Source organism: Sinocyclocheilus anshuiensis, unplaced genomic scaffold, assembly GCF_001515605.1.
Source record: "Sinocyclocheilus anshuiensis isolate Anshui unplaced genomic scaffold, SAMN03320099.WGS_v1.1 scaffold224, whole genome shotgun sequence".
In the NCBI taxonomy this organism is placed as follows: domain Eukaryota; kingdom Metazoa; phylum Chordata; class Actinopteri; order Cypriniformes; family Cyprinidae; genus Sinocyclocheilus; species Sinocyclocheilus anshuiensis.
The window spans coordinates 800853-823238 of NW_015558577.1; the positions used below are offsets into that span (position 1 = coordinate 800853).

General features: G+C 36.2%; 1 protein-coding gene across 3 annotated transcripts in view; it reads right to left on the bottom strand.

Annotated features, from left to right (window-relative positions):
* Positions 1–22386, bottom strand: part of LOC107679718 (anoctamin-1-like) — a 38487-nt gene that overhangs the window by 2516 nt on the left and 13585 nt on the right. For 2 of the 3 annotated variants that reach the window (XM_016475354.1, XM_016475352.1), the window contains exons 8-25: positions 21633–21688; positions 21511–21552; positions 17377–17441; positions 16511–16645; positions 14868–15028; positions 13114–13196; positions 12863–12874; positions 12236–12304; positions 10774–10848; positions 9920–10121; positions 9717–9828; positions 7559–7616; positions 7135–7235; positions 5341–5477; positions 3679–3831; positions 1517–1569; positions 893–1077; positions 678–783 (exon numbers count right to left, since the gene is read on the bottom strand). In XM_016475354.1, coding sequence (XP_016330840.1) covers positions 678–783; positions 893–1077; positions 1517–1569; positions 3679–3831; positions 5341–5477; positions 7135–7235; positions 7559–7616; positions 9717–9828; positions 9920–10121; positions 10774–10848; positions 12236–12304; positions 12863–12874; positions 13114–13196; positions 14868–15028; positions 16511–16645; positions 17377–17441; positions 21511–21552; positions 21633–21688 — 1805 coding nt within the window. The remainder of the gene's footprint in view (positions 1–677; positions 784–892; positions 1078–1516; positions 1570–3678; positions 3832–5340; positions 5478–7134; positions 7236–7558; positions 7617–9716; positions 9829–9919; positions 10122–10773; positions 10849–12235; positions 12305–12862; positions 12875–13113; positions 13197–14867; positions 15029–16510; positions 16646–17376; positions 17442–21510; positions 21553–21632; positions 21689–22386) is intronic. The other variant, XM_016475353.1, reaches the window with a different exon arrangement.

Genomic DNA, 22386 nt, shown 5'->3' on the forward strand with positions numbered 1-22386 from the left:
CGCATAAACACATTTCATTACACCAAATACACAAAATAATGTTATTTTTTAGCAACGTCATATGACCCCTTTAAAAGAAATGTTGCTTGGGCAAATAACTGAAAAAAAAAAAAGTTTCAGTGAAATTACCGAAATTTCAATTAAATGCTAAATAGAAATATAAAAAAAACCCATCAACTAATAAAAATGACTAAAGCACAAAATTATATACAGTATATGTGTGTGTGTGTGTGTGTGTGTGTGTGTGTGTGTGTGTGTGTGTGTGTTTGTCATCTTTAGTAATATATTTATATATTAATATAATAACAAACATATAATATAATATAATAAATATAATATAATACATTAGTATAATATAGATGTATGCTAATCATGGTAGTAGTTAAAATTAATTTATACCAATTTTAATAATGGTCACAAATTATTAAAATAGGCATCTGGACAGGATGATGTTTTGGTGTATTACTGTAATAATGTGAGAATTACAATTTAGGAGCATTTTAATAACTGAAATGAAATGTAACATTCTTTTTTATAATTAAACAACAGCAACAACAAATGGTGATTATTATTATTATTATAGTTGAAATTATGACCTAGAAATTTCTTTGTAAAATTCATCATTGATCAAAATATTTAAAAAAAGTTGATATTTTATGAATTAGGTTTTGACCGACCTGAAAGACAATGACAAAAGCTAATCGAGCCGCCAGAATGGCCCAGAATTCTCTTGAGAACTCATATGGCGTGGCAGACCATGGAGGGTCCCTGTAATCTTTATATCTGTGGATAGTGTAAACATTATGAATAAAATACACAGTCATACACCACATTAGAAAAATCAGCCAGACGCACAAAAGAAAGACTCTTTAGTGCAAATCAAACCAAGTACCTGCAAACCTCCACTTTGTATCCCAGGTGCATTGGCTGCATGGGCTCTGTGCCAGGCTGGAAGTGACTAACATTGAAGTATGAAAGAGTGTGATTGACAAAGCCATGAAGAGTCCCGTCTGCACTGTACATGTGCTGATAGACCAGGCGTGGGATGAAGTCCGAGGTGAATGAGATCACAAATGCCTAGAGAGTGACACAGGAGGATTAGCCTTCGCCAAACCTTGCTAATGAGTTTCTATGCGTTTGTTTGCTCGGGTGTTCTGGGTGTTTGCTAACTGGCCCTGTGTGTCTATCATATTCTGGTTCCTAATAATGGCTTGAGTTCAATGGCTATGGGATTTCTTTCACCTGTTTTAACATCCACCAGCTGAAAATCATCAGTCAGATCGCTTAGAAAAGTCATAGCACACCTCTTGCTCAATAGGTGGGATGATTCATTTATGTTCGCAGCATAAATTTTACAGAATGAGTAGGACTTATATTGAAGGAGAAAAAACAAATGGCACTATTAATATCAATGTTGAGAAATACAACTTCATAGAATATACAAAGCAGGTACATCACAGTACAACAGGTACAGCTCTTATTTGTTTCAGAACAAACACATAGAATTTAAACCTACATTAACAATGACGGCCACTTTACTGATTCCTCTGAGAAGAGTGTACCAGACTCCTGGAGACAAAGAAACAGAAACAAAGACAAGAGACATTAGATTACGCATGATGTGAATTTGAAATGTTGCTATATTTACAGTGACTAAACACTGCTGTGTTACACTGAATGTCAATTCTTAATAGTCATGAAAATAAGTAAATAAATAAATAAAAATACCATTTATTTTCTTCGGGAAAAAAAAAATCTTAATAAATATAATAATACTCTTAAATCAAAATATAAGACAAAATTATATTTAAATGTTTTATTTCAATATTTTTCTTTTGATTTCACCATGTTCTTGACAGGAGATTCAGCAATAAAGGCACGTATCACCATATATTACCACTAGGTGGTGATAAATGCTTGTCATTTTATAGATTTTTTTTTCAGCCTTTCACTAGGACTAAATTCAGAGTATTGCGATGAAAACATGCATCTGCCCTCTTCTCTTCCTCAAAATGAAGACAATTTTAAATGTTTGTGTATACATAGGCATAGACCTTCAGGCTTGGCTACAAGTAAGCGAATTAACATTTCCATTCTTGACCAGAAAATGAAGACAAGTTTATTTACCACATGTTGACCTACACTAACCCCCAGAGCAGGGCATGCCGTCACAACACAAGGCATGTTGGCACAATGAATAAATACATACGCATCAAGAATTTGCTAGCAGTGATGCATAACTTATGGGGCAAATTGTTACATTGACAGCTTGCCCCGATATCAATATGGGTTATCAATATGCATTGACCTGACATGAAGATCAAACGTTCAGTTACAATCTACCTTTATACTGTAGTTGATTTTTGCCTAAATGTTTGCCAGTGTTACCGTGTTACTGTATTCATTAGCTATTATAAAAATATGATGTTGTTGATGTTAGAATTTTAGTTGTTTTAACAAATAGGTTTAAACACAGATAGCCACCTACAGTCAATACATGCCCTGTCTCCTCCAAAGATGAGCAGATGACCAGAAATAACCATTTCAAGAATCTTTCAGAGCCAATATTTCCTGGTGACACGGTACATTATTTTGGAAATATGTTATGCAAGAAATCACTTTAGAGTGACATCAGGCCTTTGCATCTGAAAGGCCAAATCAGTAACAGAAAGGAACCTTTCCATTTAAGTGTCCTATTTTACCTCTTAATTCAATTTCCAGGGGCTTTTTTTTTTTACCTTTATAAGGGCAACTTGTTTTCTAACCTCATTAAACATATTTGTCAACTTTTATATAAAATTCTTAAATGTAATCAATAAATTTAGTTAGAATATCATTAAACTATGGCTGTTACCATTTAAATTAAATCATCTGTCTTAGCACGGCAGAAGAGGCACAGAACATGCCGTAAATGCACAAATAATATTGTGAGATTAATGTTTGAAATATATAATTGTGAATAAAATGAAACAATACTTTAAACTTTCTTTAAAACTACCGCAAAACTGCCATTAGGTGTCACTAAAGAATCTTAATGAGTGAATAATTGAATCATACATTCAAGCCATCCGTTCAAAATGACTGATTTGTTCAGGTACAAAGCAAGTAAACGGGTCTTTATGAATGAGTCATTGAATCATTCACTTAACTACATGCAAAAACACTGATTCATTTAGTAACGAAATGCTTGAACAAGGTAGTTGCTTGTGGAGATACGCAACGTTTCTGCTGTGGTTTTGTTTGTAACTACTTTTGTTGAAATATCACTTCATATTAATGAAAAAGACAATCTTTATTCAGCTTCTGTATAAAATGAATGCCACTTTTGTAATTGTGATAATATTTGGAAAAACAGGTCACTTGCTTGTGTGATGTTGCTTAAATATATCACCGGATATAAAAAAGTTTCTATAAAAAAATCCTATAAAACTTACACAGGGGCTTTTTTTCTTACATATCCTAAATTTCAGAGTATATATAATCTGTAGTGTCTTATTATGTACATTTACATTTATACATTTGGCAGAAACTTTTATCCAAAATGACTTACTTTGCATTCAACCAGTTCATGCTTTCCCTTGTTTGAGCTACAGGAATGCTATACTTATGTGTATAAACATTACATCTCATCTCAATAAAGATCATTTAGTGTGCTGAAAATCAGTTTTAGATACCGACCAATGTCCTTTGCTCTTACAGCAATCGGCCTTCTCAGCTCCGTGACAAACTTTTTGGCATCAAGACGGATCTCAATGACGTTGTTCAGTAGAGCAAAAAGGGGAGCCAGCGGAAAGGAGGCCACAAACAAGGTCACCATCCCGAACTGAATGACTAGATAAGAAAAAGAAACAAAAACACAAAACAAACTTCCATTGAAGGTTCCACTGAAGCACAACTCGCAGAATTACTGAGAACATCTTATCACATCAAATACATCAGACGTTGGTATGCTGGGAAACTTGGTCTTAAATAGGTCATATGACATTGCTAAAAAGAACATTATTTTGTGTATTTGGTGTAATGCAATGCATTTACGCGGTTTAAAAACACATTATTTTCCACATACAGTACATTATTGTTGCTCCTCTCTCCGCCCCGCCTTTTTCTGAAACACGCCAATTTTTACAAAGCTCATCGTTCAGAAAAGCGCGGTGTGCTCTGATTGGCCAGCTATCCAGTGCACTGTGATTGGCCGAAAAATCTTCCCCCGCGGTGACGTAGATTTGTGGGGGTGTGTTTGAATGAGGAAGGCGTGGATGAGTCTTAATTTTTAAAAAGAATTTCTCGTTGGGTTTGAGACTGTAATCTTTGCAACTTTACGGATCTTATATATGCACAAACAGCTTGTAACACTCCAAAGAAAGGAAAACATGAAATCACGTCATATGATAAAAGTATGACCACGCCTACCTAAAACACCTCATTTAAACACGCCCCCACATGTCTACATCACTGTTTGGGAAGATTTGCATAACGCCGCCCAAATGTTCACGCAAAGAAAGAAGGCGTAACTTTGATTCTCGCTGTAGTATTGTTGCTGCCGCTGCCGCCATGTCGTGAAGACACTGTGTGCCGCATAAACACATTCCATTACACCAAATACACCAAATAATGTTCTTTTTTAGCAGCATCATATGACCCCTTTAAGACGTTAAAAATCAAATCGCCCAGAGTAATTCCCAAAAATTGAAATCCTTCTTGGTCCTTCCTGGATTGTCTTTTTTATGTGATTTTGAGCTGATCAGGAGGAGACTGGGTAGTGCCACACTCAGAGATGGAAGAATGGGACAGGAGAGACAGAGAAAGAGATAGAGATAGAAGGATAGAAGATAAAAGTATAGATGGAGGATGGTAGATGAGGGGGTGGGATGTTATTAATGAATTCAAGCCAGAACCAAAGCTCATAATCTCACGGTGCTCTGCCAGCCCCCCTTTGGACCCATAATGCCTCTCTCTTAGCAGAAGTCCATCCCACGCTGTAGCTGAGATGAGAGGAGAGGAGGAGCACTGCAGATCCTTCACAGAACGGACGTGCGTTTACCGTTTACTGTGCACGCCGTCTAGGGGCTTGAATTACTCTCATATAACAGTGCTTTGAACAGATGAGGTGTATAAATCTGTCTACTTGTGTTTAAACATTTCAATTAGCGGTTGTGGACAGTGTGAATTTAATCACTCATAATCGGAAATTGTAATTACAATACATTTTTAATGATGTCGTGTTCCTACAAGAGTGCGGAAAACAGCCAGCAGGACCAGGAGAGAATACAAACAAATGTTTCTACGTCTGTATGTGTGTGTGTGTGTGTGTGTGTGGGCGAGTAGTGTGTAGTGACTCACTCATTTCCATGTACTCTGGGTTGAGTCCGACAAAGGGCCCAAGGAAGTGGTCCTTCTCGTGACGATGAAGCGTTTTGTTCAGCTCTTCCTGATGCTTTTTGTCTATCTTGCGTTGTCGGAGCATTTTCTTCAGTTTTCTGTGGCACAGATACATTAATAATCACTGTGGATTTTGCATATAACTAACTTGGTGAACTGAAGCATGATGTGCTCATGTACATCCGAACAGCCATCATTCACAGTGTTGCTGTGAACTGCCCATCCGTGTTTGTTTACTCAATATTTTGGCTAATTGGATTTACCTAAATTAGATATCTGTATTTTTTTGCCCTGTTTACAACATACACTCTATACATACACACACACTCTCTCTACTTAATGAGAGCATAGCTACACCTAAAACTACATAACTACACGTAAACTATAATGATTAGATATTTATGTATTCGAAAAAAATAAATCCCTCTTAAACCCTTTTAGAGCAATCAGAGAAACAATCATTTCAACCGAGCAGCAAGTTGATTAAAAACAATGCAGAATGAAGTTAAATAAAGGAATGGTTGACCCAAAAACAAAAATTCTGTCACCATTTACTCATACTTTTAAGAATGTTGGTGACCATATAGTTTTGGAAAATTCTTCAAAATATTCAAAACTCACACAGTTTTGAAACAACATAAGGGTGAGTAAATTCATTATTGAAAATGACACATTTTTTATTTATCAATGCATATATATTTACATTTATATGCATTGATATAATGATATAGTTAGTAACCATCAGCAATAATTTCTTAAATATTTGTTCTTTGGCTAAATACGGTGACTGAGAAGGGACATGTCAAGCTCACAAACTCATGGGAATGAAATAGCGCTTTCACAACACTGATTAATTCCTCAATGAAACAACCACTAATTATGTGTTTATAATTATACTTAAGAATATAAACTATTAATGGCTAGCTTAAAATATTAATATGTTAAATTCCCATAAAATTTCTTTGTGTCTACAGAGATCATATGGAATCAAAGATAAAATAGATAATAAGGAATGTTAATTGGGCAAAGAGATCCATAAGATGAAGCAGAAAATAAAATAAATAAATTACACAAATATTACACAAAATAAGACACATATCAGTGAGTGGATTTAAAAACTTTGGGATGTGATGAATATTTTGTATTGTTGTATATGTATTCTTTTAACATGTATTAAATAATTTGAACCTCACGTCACAGGCACAATATACAGTAGCCTATCTATCCCATGGCATCCCGGTGACCAATATTTTAATATAAAAATGAAATCATTGTTTGGCCAGCTAAGATTTTGCTATAGAAATTTTTGGGTAGTACAGCACACCATGAGTTGGTTTTGGGATCTGAAGGAGCATTTGGACCCAGAAACTGTGACATGTGACCTCAGACTCTTCTGCACATTGGATTCTGCACATTTCCCCCAAAAATCAGGAAATGTGGAAAAACTTTGGAGATTCTGTTTGGACCTGCTCATGCATTTCTTTTACCATGTACTACCTTTAGAGGCATTTGCCTGAGATGTGCTTACAATCCAGTATATTTGCATTTGTCCAAGAGAAACATAATATGTATTTGCAAGCAAGACACAAAAAAGGTCAGCAAAGTCTTTTCATGAAGAAAAAAAAGGCTCATACAATGCTCTCGTCAAAGTACAATAATTCCCTAAAGCAATCATCTAGAAATGTACACCACACCTATAATGGATAGTTGGAATTTATCAGATTTCCTTCATCTACAAATGTGTTTGCTACTCACGGAACGCCTATCTCAAACAGGTTATTCTGGATGAGCTGTTTGCCAAGCATGGTGATGCAGAGCTGAATGCACAATTCCATCAGACAGCCGGCATGGGCGCACTGCAGGGTGAAACAGAGAGAGATTTCACTCAGTTACTATGGAGTTGACTGGCTACACACCTCCGAAAGTGTTAGTCATCAAGAGTGAGGTAACTAGGACAATCTGTCAAGTTATTTTTCATATGATGATGTAGGTACAAGACTCCAAGAATAGCGTGTGGTTAAGAATAGATTTTGCTTATACATATACACGTGTACACCAGTTGGTCAATGAGATTCGTCATTTATCTTTGTGAAATCAATTTTATGGCTTATAGTCTTGAAAAGCACCAACCACCAATGACACACACTTAAAAGGAGGAAGCTGAATGCTAGATATGTACCTCTTCCATTCGGTAAGACCCCATAACGTAGAGATATTTGCCAGGACGTCCAATGATTCTGGAGGCATTGGATAGAAGAAGGTCAATAGCTGTGTTTACCAGCCACTGCACAAATACAAGTGAAAAAATTCACAAAATAGACATTACAGTCAAAGCGGGGTGGGGGTAGCTCTTTTCCACAACCTAGTGAGCGATATTATATTGGTCAGAAGCATACTGTATGTCACATGTATGTTGTGCTTTTAATGCTAATGTTTTAGTGTCTCCACCCAGCTTCTTCACAGTCTACTCAGCAGGAATTCCTTGGTCAATCAGGTAGACCAGCATCTTTGGCTAATGAACAGATGTGGATCCAAGCCAGCACTATTTTTTATGAACCAGCAGTATATGCCTAATACATTGTTTCTATTGTTTAGAATATTATGTGTTGCTAGAAATTACAGTAGTCGTTCGTGTTGATATGTATTAATTGCACTGGTGCTGTAGGGCGGCAGCCATCCTGCAGTTTTTTTGCCAGCCTTTGACGTTATATGCTTTGTATTGTTAATCTAAAAGGCGTTAACTATTTTCACTTAATTGCTGGTAACTCATGCACTCAAACTATCCTTAACATGTGAAGCCCTCCTTTTTTAAAAAATTTATGTAATGATCTGCAAGTGCACGTCCAGTGAAAAAGGACTCCAGCAAGGCACTTATTTCTACCTTTTTTTCTCCTTTATGTGTTGATTGTTGTTCACCATGCAATATGACAAGTCTGTCAGCTATTTGCAACTTACGCATCAAATCAAACTGCAAGTCAGGAGTAAACAAATAATCAGCTCTCAATAATCCCTTTGAATTGCATGCAATTACTAAAACAAAATTGTATTGTTTGTTATATATCAGCCTACATGTCAGCTGGGGAACTTTTCAGAAGAGCTGGATGTGCTATTATCTTCCTACCCTGAAGATGGCAGCCCAGCTGTGGTTCTTGGTTAATTAAACATTCACCCCGGATAAGCCTCATGCTGTGTCCTTCTAAGCTCTCCTAGCCTTGTTTGACCTCAACAGTTTACCAATTTACAAATCAGGAAACCTACCGGGCCTCATTTACACAAGTAACTGTACCACAATGTCCTTGTTACTCCATTGCACATTTGTGATTTCCACCTTGCCTGCTGCACACTCTTCGCTGGTTTTCTTTCAACATAACCTCCACTCCCTCATACTTGTTTCTATGATCGCCCACCTCTGTTCACCCAGCTAAAAGCTCCTCCTCTCTTATGTAAATAACGCATTTAAATCCACTTGAACATCTTGTCTAGACAGCATCTGTCCTCTCTCCTCCAGGCCTGTTTGCACAAAACGCCCACTAACCCCTGAACATCTGATGTTCTTCGTGAGACCAAACTTCAGAGAGAAAATGGCAGCAATCGAAGGTTCCTGGTGAAATTAGTAGCATAAGTCTTTTCAAAAGCAGACACTCAAAAGCAGAAATTAATCAGAGACCTTGTCACTGAAGCCCTGCGGTTGGCAAAAGCTGCCTCTAGATTAGTTGTATTCATTCTGCTGGATATGTCTGCAAGTGTAAATCATCTGACTCTACTATTTATAAGGTATCTGAGAAGTGAGCAGGATTTAAATCACATCAACTATCCATGGGGGTACCCCAGGGCTCAGTATTTGGCCCCTTACACTTTTCAGTATACACAACAATCACTGGGACATATCATCCAGATACATGGATTTGAGAATAAAGCATGTTGGCCAATTCCTTTTCAAGGCTGTTGTCATCTCCAGACAGGACTACTGCAATGGTCTAACCTTCCTATATGCACTACCTGTGCAAATGATCCAGAGTGTGGTGACATTAAGTGTACCCACGTAACCCCTAACACACCACACCTACTCCCAGTATTTTACCCAAAATCTACTAGCTTAGCAACACGTTAACATCAATATCTTTCATGTTTTCCATGTGAGAAGCACTATCTGTAAGGAGCAGCTGTCTATACTGTACTTCGTTCCAAATCAGTCACTTAGACAGCAGGACAGCTCACTAGGTTTGGAAACAGAGCTTGTCGCTCTAACAAATGGAAATCCTATTGTAGATTTGTTAATAACCAAGTATCTCATACCGTTCAGTTTCAGAGTGACTCCTTGGTACCAATACTCTCACCTGCCTCTGAAGAATGCCAGGTACACAATAGGGGTAAATGCATTTGCGAACTTCAATATGAATGTCTTGAAGATCAGCCTCTCCTCAAAACTCTTGTCAGTTTTTGGCACCTCTGATAGGTTGAAAACAACAGCAAGTTCTGTAAACATGTTTTGCAACAAATCTGGCAAACTAAATGTCTTGCAGTCAATAACCAGACGTACCCATAATAGTGAGCCAACGTGCAATTGCTCCATAGACCTCATCCATTATGATGATGATAATGAGGTTGATGATAGCAGCAGTGGTTTTAACGGTGGCCCGTATATTAGTGCGGAACGTGGGAGTGGAACTCATGTGCAGGGCAGTCATAATGGAGACCCTGTATAGCACCACACCAAACACGATGGCCAAGGTCACAAAGATCTGCATTGAGCACACAAACGAACAAAATAAGAAAATTGACTTGTAATCAAATAATTTAGCAACAGAGACTGGATACAGCATCATGCAAAAGACAACATTATTGGTTACCAATGCAATTATAGAAAGCCAGATCTAAGTCACCATGACTACTTTATTATGCAACTGAAAACTTCTGATAATAGAGGGTAGGGCTGGGCAAAAAAACTAATGCGATTTTCATTTTCATGCGGCATTTACTACACAGAACCGTAGATCACTGACAAGCTACACAAAATCGCAGACAATTCACTGCCGATTTTGAACGCGATTTTGTGTAGCTTGTCAGTGAAGTGTAGTAAATGCCGCTCCATCTGAAAGCACGTGCTGGAGATTTACTACTAATCACCAGAAGCGGCTTTACTGATGAGATGCGCATGAAAATCGCATTTGATTTTTTGCACAGCCCTAATAGAGGGATAATAAAGTCAGCAGTATTTGTCTGCTCATGTGATTTCAAAATAAAATAAATTACCTGGTTGTTGAAAATAAGGTACATTTAACTACAAAAAAATGTTCTGAGCATTAAGTTCCTTTCATTTATTGTCATATTAAAAAAACCTACGTACATCACAGCCTTATAATGAAAAAAAAAATTTAATAAATCAGGTCTTACCAAAAAAAACATCATGACGATAATAGTCATGTATGCTGGCATTCTGTCTCTACATGTCAGCTTCACATTTCCTGCCTAGAAAAAGATATGAATTGTCAAATGTGAGATCAGAACATATAATCCAGACACACCCTAGCACTTACATCTTGCAACAGGAACTTGGTCAAAAATCAGATGTGTAGACTCAGGCCTCCAGCATGCTTTGGCCTCCAAAGGGACAGAGAGGGTCAAGCCAAGTAGTGCAAAATCAAGCCCCTAGACATGCCTCACAGCTGTGCTGTCACATAACATTCAGTATACTGCAACTGGGTCAACATCTACTGAGCATAATACGTAATACCCAATAATCCAGACATCCTTATGACAGCAAGGATGGCATGCATAAGCCAACAGACAAAAATACTGCTAGAATCAGCATTGCCTGTGTTGTGCCAGACACTACAAATTAAATCAAAATTATTTATCAGCATATGGTCTGGTCCACATTGTAGATTATTCTAGCCAAGAACAACCCACTTGGACAAGACGGGGCCTATTAATCAACATGTAAAATGACAAACAACAGTTCGCTATTTCATGTGGCAGTACTGGCAGTCAAAAGTTTCGAATAATTACATTTTTTTTCTTTTGAATGCTTTTGAATGAAGTCTCATATGCTCACCAAAGCTGCATTTATTTGATGGAAAAGACAGTACAAACAGTAATATTGTGAAACATTACAATTTTAAAATTTTGATTTTCAGTATATTTTAAAATAAAATTTATTCCTGTGATGGCACAGCTGATTTTCAGCAGTCACAACTCCAGTCTTCAGTGTCACATGATCCTTTAGAAATCATTCTAATATGCTGATTTGGTGCTCGAGAAACATTTCATGATATTATCAATGTTGAAAACCGTTTTTGCTGCTTAATATTTTTTGTAGAAACCATGATACACTATTATTTAAAAAGTTTCTATAAAAATATTAAGCAGCAAAAAAAACTTTTCAACACTGATAATAAGAATAAAGGTTTTCAACATAAGAACCTTTTTTCAAAAGTAAATAATAATCGATTTATGAAGGATCATGTGACACAGTGAAGACTGGAGTAATGGTTGATGAAAATTTATTACATTTAATTCATTACATTTTAAAAATGATTAAGTATAATTAAAATTATTTAAGTAAAATTAAAGTATAATACAATACCATATAATTTAACTACAAAATCGAACCACACTGAAATATATTACTTTAAATCCTAACTGTCATAACAATGTAGGGTTAAAATGTCTTCAAATTTAAATGTTTTTAATACATAATTGCGCTAGCTATGTTGTAAACATGTATTGTTATTATTATTATTTGGAGATGTTAACCACCCTGGCTTTTAGACATTGTGTAAATCCAATTGGCAATTCTGTTTGCAATAGAGATTTTTTTTTTTTTCATCTGAAGCTTGGATTCATAAAGACCTACCTTTGGGGATTGCTCTTTCTTCAAGGACTTCTTCATGACATGGAACTCATACTCTGCTCTCGGGTGACTCTGGAAAAAACAGAGAAAACAATTCCCAACATATACCGGACTTAAACCAGTTTAAAAGTGAAAAACAGCAGAAAGAGATAACTGGTTATGGAGCCAAAAGCAGCCATGTGCATGATCAGTGAACAGAACAGATATTCTGGTAATAGCAACACAGTGATATTCAGTGAAAGTATAATCCTTAAAACCAAAAGCTCTCAGCACCACAAATACATATTCCTTTCTACATTCAGCAGCTTTAGGATTTATTAGTTCCTCCTGCTTATTTTATCCACATAAACAGTGGCAAGCCTGGAAAGACTGTGACTGCCGAAAGGAAAGTGAGCAGCTTTTGACCTGTAAGGCCGGAGGAAGAGAGAACAGGAATCTCCCAGACCTCCACAGCAACAGACCGATAGATAGATAAGTGCTGGTGGAATACTTTACACAAGCAAGAATGTGACGACGATGCTTGAAGACGACTTTTAAGATAATATGAAGAATATGTTAGTACTAAAATGCAACTGTTAGGTTAGGAAGGAAATAAATTTAGTTAATACTGTGAATGAACCGATTCCAAACCTTTTGTTTTCCCTATACAAAACAGGACAAAAAAAACAAACAGTGAAAAAACAAGTTTGATTTCATGGCACTGAATCAATAAAAAAGGACATGTTTAATTCTTTACACCCAAGCCTCAGGATAACACAAGTCTACACAAATGAAGCACGCCTACAAAACATACATAAACCCACATAATTATCTTATCAACACGTACATCAAATGTCTTATATTGACACTTTTCTTGGTCAACATGGGTGTGTGTGACTAACCTCGGCGTCTTCAAAGCTGGTCAGGTCCCAGATGTAATTGAGCCTCATTTGCCTTCTCTTCCAGTGCTCCATAAACATGGTGGCTGTGTGACACAGAGCAGTAACCTTCACTAACAAACCCATATTTATACTTATTGATCGGCTCAGCTCTGATCAGGGCGAATTCTCAGTTATTATAGCTACAAATGAAGCCTGTACTTTCTCAGGGGCTTTTTTTTTTTTTTTTTAAATAAACCCAAGAATGCCCTCTTCTTATCAAGAATATTTTTCCTTCTTATTTAATTCATTTCTAGGGTTGGTAACTTTGGAAATCACTAATACGTCAATGTTTTCTCTGAAGAACCATGGAAGAACCATCAGGCTGTAAAATGTTTTTTTAAGAACCTATATTTGAATGCATTTTGTTTTAAGCGTTTAAATCCAATTCACAATTTTAGCTTATGTGTGAACCCTTTTAAAGAGAACTAAACTGAAATCATCTGAGGAAGTGTTTTGAATACACTTTACATTAGGTCAGCGTGAATGGAAATTGAATCGAGAACCGATCATAACCAAAGTGAAACAAAACGAGATCCGAGTCCAGTTTCAAGATCAGCAGTATGACTGCAAAAAGAATTATTTTTCAATATTCTTTCATTCATTTCCATAGTTGTAACTTTGGAAATCACTAACACATAAATGTTTTCTAAAGAACCATGGAAGGTTCTCCAATAGCATCAGGCTGTAAAACTTTTTGGGAAGTTGTATTTTAAAGGTGTTTTCACACAGTTTGTTTTGTGTTTGAGTCTGGTTCATAATTTCAGTTTATGTGTGAACACTCACAACAACCTCAGATCCCTTTAAAAGAGAACTGAAACCATCTAAGGAAGTGCTCTCAATACAGTTCACTTTAGGCCAGTATGAATGGAAGGTAGACTGAGAACCGATCACAGCCAAAGTGAACCAGAAAGAGATCTGAGTCTGAATGCTGTATGAATGCAAAAATAATTATTTTTTTGATATTCTTTCATTCATTTCCATACCTTGTAACTTTGGATATCACTAATACATAGGTGTTTTTCTTAGGAACCATGGAAGGTTCTCCTATAACATTGGGCTTTAAAACCTTTTTTCGGGAATCTATTCTAATTGTGTTTTCACACTTGGTTCATTTGAACCATTTGAGTCCGGTTTACAATTTTAGCTTATATGTAAATGTTCACCACAACCTCAGACCCCTTTAAAGAGAACTAAACCAAACTATCTGAGGAAGTGCACTGAATACAGTTCACTTTAGGTCAGTGTAAATGGAAAGTGGATTGAGAACCGATCACAACAAAAGTGAAACAAAAAGAGATCTGAGCCCACTTTCAAGCTCAGCAGTATGAATGCAAAAAGAACTGGATTCTCTTTCCACTCGATTCACTTTCTGGTTCACTTAAAAACGGCTCACTTTGATTCTTTTAAAGAGGACTCAAGGTAGCAAGTAGCCTTGTCATAGGGTGTCATTTTTCATTTCAAAGCCTGTAACTGTAGGGGATTAAAACAGGAAAAGCAAATTTAGGGCTTTAGCCAAAATAATCAGCTTTTTAAGAAGCTCAGCATTTGAGCGGGGATGAGTACAGGGGGAATTAAAGTGAAGTGTAAAACCAGGGCACAAATCTCTTCAGCATTTGTCAGAGCAATTCTGTCCTCAATATGTAGAGACACAACAGTTGGTGTACAGCAGCAACAAAGCGTGCGGGTGAACATGAAAGGAGAACAGAGCTGCTGACCCCATAGTGCCATAAAGATGGCGAAGAAGACGGTGGCCGCATTGTCAAACAGGTGGCTGGCCCTAGCTGTGCCACAAGCCGTGACCAGTTTCCAGTAGCTGCAGGCTCGGTCACACATTGGGCACATGGTGATATTGTTTCTCTCGTCGCAGACCTCCATACTGAGTACACAAAGAAGAAAACCTGATTTCAGAAATGCATCACGTATCAATGTTTCCCTAGACACCATAATGTTTCTCTGTAAAGCTATTAATTAAGGCTGCAGTGTATTTTTTCCCCTCATATTTTTTTTTAGCTTTTATCTTGTTAGCTTTTATTATTTCTGAAAGAAAACGCATTTATTCTGTGTTCAGCTTCTGTATTCTTGTTCCAAAACATAGTGAGTTGCTTTGATGTCTAAATAGATGTGATGGCTAATATGAAGTGTTCTACAAAAGCAGCAACTGTATGCACTGCGCAAATAGTGATCTTCACATGAAATGCATAAGAAACTGGGCACTCATGCTTTAGCATGTTGCTATGCTAACAACTACCGATAATTATATTAAATGTAAGAAAATGTCAAAATAAATTACAAATGAAACACTAAAAACTAAAATCAATCATTTAAAAATTAAAATAATATTTTGGCAACTCAACGTTGTATTTGATTACAGTTTCACAGTGTTATTTAATTATAACCCCTGGGGGTTTGTGAGGGAATTGCATGGAGTTCAATTAAAAGCTAAAAATTAAATAAAATGTAAGATTAAAATAAATAAATGGCTGTTATTATCAAATTAAAGGCTGCAATTTAATTAGATAACTAAATAGTCTGTTGCACTGCCTGTTTCAGAGTAAAAAGCGGCATTGTGTTACAGATTACAGTTTTTATTTTAATATCATCAAAACATCTCAGTTAACAGTAAATGCTGCTTCTCACAAACTTCATCTCTGTATGTGCAGTAAATTTAATGTGAATTTTTTTTTTTTTGCACAATTTCCATTTCTGTGGATAGACGTTTACAGCAATTCACTGGTATTCTGCAAACATTAAAGCATGCGGTGTAACTTGCAGTGTAAAGGCAGCATAATTCTGCTGGCTACTATTTGAAACATACAGTACTTCATATCAGTGGTGTCCATATAATGCTTCAATTTTTTCCTAGGTAGGTTTTGGAACAGCTTGTTTTCAGCTGTGGCATCTGTGGAATTAATGAATGTCGCTGCAAGACGGCCAGCGAACACTGAGTCACTCTCATTATACACTACATTACAGTCCATTACAGTCGCACCATTTCAAACCCACTCTGAACTCCCTAATTACCACACGCTTCAACATCCATCCATTTTTCTTGCAAAGGGCAACAGAGATTACTTTCATAAAGCCATTGCAAAAGAGTATGTACTGCTGTTGGGAGACGCTGCTGAAACTTGTTTCTTAAGGGTGTGAGATGGTGGAATGCATTTGAACTTGATGGCACAGATAAGAATGTGTCAATCAAAATTATGTGACAAACTAATTATACATAATTAAACACAGTAATAAGCTGATAATTTATGTATGTAACGGTCAACGATTTAGGGAGGGGTCACATGCTAGTTAGCACACTTTGTACAAAAACAATGCAAATAAACCAATCAAATAAATTTCATAAGGTGACCTGGGGATGTTGTCGTCCACAGTGGCACAGCCGTACAGGAACACAATGACTCCCACAATTGCTGCTGGGATTAGCATCTGAGTATACACTCCCAGCCAGGCAAAGTACAGGCCAACTTTCTCACCAAAATACTTCCTGAGAGAGATAAAGCAGTTTCAAGTAGAGCAATAAAGACAATGAAGTCAAGCAAAAGAAGTGTCAATTACTATGTAGTAAACATCTGAAAAAAATATCCTTTTCTGTAGCCTGAGTGTAAATAGATTTTCAGTCTTTTCAATGTGCAATGAAAGGTTACGTCAACAAAAGATTAAATTCTATTCATTCTAAAAAGGTCATGTTATGTAATGAAATAAGTAAAAAGAACATATTTTAATTACAGCTTACTCTTATTATTTCTTTTCCAAAATTAGTTTTAGTTTATTTACTTTAGTTTGAGTTATTTTAGTACTTTAAGTAGATAAACAAAACTCAGAAATGTTGCCTTAGAAATCTAGCAGAACTAATATATATATATATATTCTTTATTTTATTTCAATTAATGTTTATTTAAAATAACGAAAAAAAAATTTTAATTGCTTGATTTAGTTAACTATGACCCTGCAGTAAACAGACTTATTTGACATCAGATATTCACTTATTTGTCAGACATTGCTCATCCTAAATAACCAGATGATAAACATTACAGACATCCACAGCTACACTGTGTCCTTTAAACAAATCCTGTCTGAATAGGGCTTTTGACAATCTGACTCCTGAATAATGCGTGTCAGTAAGGTATTCCTAAAATCTCCCTTCTTTATAGTTCATAATTCCAGGGCAAACATCTGTCTCGGTCTCTGGCAGTGCATTTATTGTGAGGATGATACCTGACTAGTCCGATGGGTTGGTACTTGTAGAATATGCTGTAACTCGCCCACTGTTCATACAAGATCTGCAAAGACAGAACTAAAATTACATACATCCTGGAACAACGATTCAACTTCCATTCATACAGCATGGCTGAAATACATAGTGAGTGCATTTAGGGGTTTAATGGAAATGGCAAAATAACTGATTATTCCAGTGAACAATGATGAAAAGGACAAATGAAGGCTCTCTCTACCATCATGTTAGTAATTTAGAATGTAATGACTTCGGTTCGGTGCTCCTGGGGATGTAATGTACTACAGTTATATGAGTAAGTGAAGGCAGATTTACAACACAGCTGCACAGAGATCTCCAGTCTCCAGAACACACTTAAGTCAAAGAAAAGAAATGTTTTGTCTGAGAAAGCAAGGGAGGGAAGGCCAAAACATTATGAAATATGACATCAAATAATGCACAACCCTCTAATAACAACATTCAACAGTGAAACCAGCAGATAAATCTGAGAAGCAGACAGGGTCTGTTTTGTTTCCCTTGAGCTTGTTGCATTCACATTAGGATATATTTTCAACATATCCACAAATCGCCTTGAATGGGTCAAACTAGTGGAAATGGATGGATTAATCACCAAGTAAACAAGCAGTGACCACTCAGCATAAGATTCTTATGCTCATCAAGGCTGCATTTATTTGATCAAAAAATTGAGAAATATTATTACAATTTAAAATATTTTTTTTTTATTTTAATATCCTTTAAAGGGGTCATCGGATGCCCATTTTCCACAAGTTTATATTATTCTTCAGGGTCTTAATGAAAATTCTATAACATACTTTGATTAAAATGTCTCAATGGTAGTGTAAAAAACACCCTTTTTACCCTGTCAAAATCAGCTCTGTTTTCAGCACGCCGTTCTAGTCCATGTTGCTTTAAATGCTAATGAGCTCTGCTGACCCCGCCCCTCTCTTCCATGGGGTGACGAGCAGACTGTAAACTTCAGCCGTTAAACTTGCTAACTAGCACATCATTAGGAAAGGCGATTTGCAAAGATTCATAAAAAACCCTTATAAACCTATACTCACTTTTTCTGTAGATGAAGCTGGATCACGAATGATTCGTGCAAACTTAAAACGCATTTAGGCAGATCGGGGATCTGCGCATTCCTTTCAAACACGAAAGTAACGTTAATCCTCTGCGTCTTCAGCGGCTCAGATGTCTGTCTTCCCCTGCACTGGAGTAAACACAATGGCGGCTCTCAGCTCACTCAGGGCGGGTCTAAGGTAAAACGGACTTGTCAATCAACTATCGTGGGAGGGGCCTGTGCAGAACGATGTCATTCTGACAGGAATCTCAGAACAGCCTGATTTGAGAAAGGGGATTTTAAAATAGGGATTTACCGTATTGACCCGAATATAAGACAATGTTTTTTTCTTGGAAATACATCTGAAAAAACGCGGTCGTCTTATATTCAGGGTCTAGACTTTGACATGTCAATAATACACCCACAACAATAGGTGGCGCCAAATACGCATAAAACGAGTGTGCCATGAAATACGTAATGTAATGTGTGTTGTAAAGATCGCGAGTAAAAACAAAAGAAAAAGAAAACCTTACAGCTGCATGAGTCGTGACTGTCATGTTAGCCTGATCGGACAAAACTCCCTTTGTGATTTTAAAACGTAAGACAGTACCCAGATTTGAAGACTACAGTAAGATTTAACTTCTACTGTTAATAAGATTTTGGTAGGCTACTATTAGATGGATAGCCTAAATGTCCTAATTCAGATGGGCTACCTGTTTTTTTTTTTTAATGGTATATCAAAAAGTGTATATTTTTTAAATGTGATTGTTGGTACATTTGACCAGTTTTTACCATACTTTCAAAACAAAAATTAAAATAGGAAAAATATGCAATATGAAAATAATTGAAGACAAAATGTGTTTTACTGAAAAAAAACAAGATTTGGTTTTTAAAAAGCCTTTTTCCAAAAGGTACATCTGGAAAAAGGGGGGTCGTCTTATAATCAGGGTCGTCTTCGGGCCAATACGGTAAAAAAAAAAAACACTGCGTGGATTTTTATCATTATAGGGTGGATGTGTACACACACTTCCAACACACATTTATGTTCAAACAACAACAAAAGTGAATTTTGCATTCGATGACCCCTTTAAAATATCATTTATTTCTGTGATGCAATGCAGAATTTTCATCAGCCTTTACTCCAATCTTTAGTGTCACATGATCCTTCAGAAATCAGTCTAATATGCTGATTTATTATCAAAGTTTGAAACAAGTTGTGCTGCTTAATATATTTATGAACCTGTGATGCATCTACTGTATTTGCATGCAAATTAACACACTAAACAAACCAAAACACCAACTCTCTCCAAGGTCCCTTGAGGTTTGCTGTGAAAAAATGAAACATTTACTTTTTTTTTTTTTAGTTCTTGAAAATAACCGTTATACATTATTTTGAGAAGGGCTACACTACCCACTACGACTCAACAGTAAGCCTGCAGGAGCGCTGCTCACAGATGGCTGAAGTGGGAAATGATCCTGTTGCCTTGGTGACCTGACAATTAGTCTGAGCTTGCTGCAGGCAAGTCCAGAGTCTCACCAGGTCTCCTCTACACAAGCTAGGATTTTGCAGCCCATTTATAGGGTTTAATTATATCTTAAGTGGTCAACATGAGATTCAATTACCAGATTCTTACAGTATGCCATAAAAGTGTCCAAACAGGTAAACGAATTTAAATGTATTGATAAAAATGCAAAACAGTCTAAGACAGCAGATGTAGAGAGGATTCAATGATAACAACTCTTTTCTCTACAGATGGTAAAGTGAAGAACACAGAGATTAGAGATTGGAATGGAAGAATTTATCACTTTATATATCCTATTGATTGATCTCATCTGAATGCTGGAAACCTTATTGCAGGCACCTTTCTGGCCTTGCAAATCTCTGAATTATGCCTTCATTATCTCCTATCACCCTAGGTACAAAGGCAGCAGTTTTTGTGTGCTGCCCGACACTTCAACAATTGCAGTCACCATAATGTTCATCTAAAGAAAAATATTTTTGATTAACCTGTTAAAACATGTTCAGAAATATCTTCATTTGTGTTTTAGGAAAGTGTCCTGCTTCCTCTACATACACACAACATTTTATTCCTGGTAATATTTAATTGTATCAATACCACTAGATACAAAATAATGCACAGTATCACATATTTATAATTAATATTAGCAACTGAGAAATCAGTTACAGTAAGGAAGAAAGATATATTATAAAATTGACTATAACACTAAAATTAATTAAAATGTAAATTATTCATATTACTATAGTTTTTAATTGTTTTTCTTAATTGTAATATAAAACAAATATAAAAAATATAAATATAAAAGTGTCCCAAATCAATTTTTTGCATGATTCAAATCAGTTTTCTTTTTTTTTTTTCATAACAGTGTATACAGCACAAACCAAATATGTGACCCTGGACCACAAAACCGGTCATAATGGTCAATTTTTCGAAATTGAGATTTACACATCATCTGAAAGCTGGATAAATAAACTTTCCATTGATGTATGGTTTGTTAGGATAGGATGTCACATATTTATATCATATATCAGATACAACTATTTGAAAATCAAAAAATCAAAATACTGAAAAAAAAATCGCCTTTAAAGTTGTCCAAATGAAGTTCTTAGCAATGCATATTACAAAACAAAAATTAAGTTTTAATATATTTACAGTAGAACATTTACAAAATATCTTCATGGAACATGATCTTTACTTAATATCCTAATGATTTTTGGCATAAAATAAAAATCAATAATTTTGACCCATACAATGTATTGTTGGCAATTGCTACAAATATACCCCAGCGACTTGAGACTGGTTTTGTGGTCCAGGGTCACATATGTAGTCCTTAAACACTGCTGACGGGGGTCACTTCAAAGATTATTTGGTCACTCATGTGGAGGACAGTTGCTAACATAGTGAGGAAACAGTGTGGTATTAGAACTCATAAGTATTATGGTGACAGCTTTTTTCTATACAAGCAAAACCTGAGGTGTTGTATTGTAAATATTGAAATATTATTAGTATATTAGTATGAGTATCGTAATGTCTTTTACCTTTCTGTCATTGGTTTCAGCATGTACACCATCAATATCACCCTGTATGTAAAAATATGAAATTATTAATTATTAACAATCAGTTGGAGAAAACTGGAAGAACAAAATATGGCGTCACTCACATCATGCAATGGGTAGGCCTCTGTGTAGACACCACTGCCCAGCAGACTGCTGATTCCTGTAAACAAGAAATCAATCGAGTCGACTGCTTATTGTTGTGCTGTTAAACACAAAAAGGCTTTTCACACTTGAAATAGTTAACCCTGGGTCATTTAAAAACCCTGGTGTAAATGGAATCCTGGGTTATCTTGATTCTTGTTTCACATCGCTCAATTAACAATTAATACTGGGTATTCATAAGATTACCATTCACACTGTGCGTTCTTTTTTGTGGTGTCAGTGCCACTGATTGGACAAACACAGCATGAAATGGCTCCTCGTATTATACTCTACATTCCATACTATCAAGTTTTTCCTGAATGGCCTTTTCAGTGGACTGTAAAGGTAAGAATAATGCAGTCTCTTCTTTACTCCTATTCAGGTTTATGTCACTATTTCTGTCACCAATGACTGTTCATACAATGAGCAGTGTTTTCATGACTGTCTAAATCATGTGGATATGGGCACGATTGGCTGTCAGCTGCTAAGTATCTAGGCATAACATTCTATCAGTGCACAATCCGTGCCCTGGGTAAAAGCGGTGCTAACCCTGCTACTAAATTACAAGTGTGACACGAACCTTTATCGAGGGTTAAAAGCAGGTTTTAGAACGATGATAACCCAGGGTTATGCACAGTTTGAAAAGACCTAAAATATACTCATGAATCACTAATCTATTCAACCAATCACTGTCCATGGATATTATTGGAAGGGGTA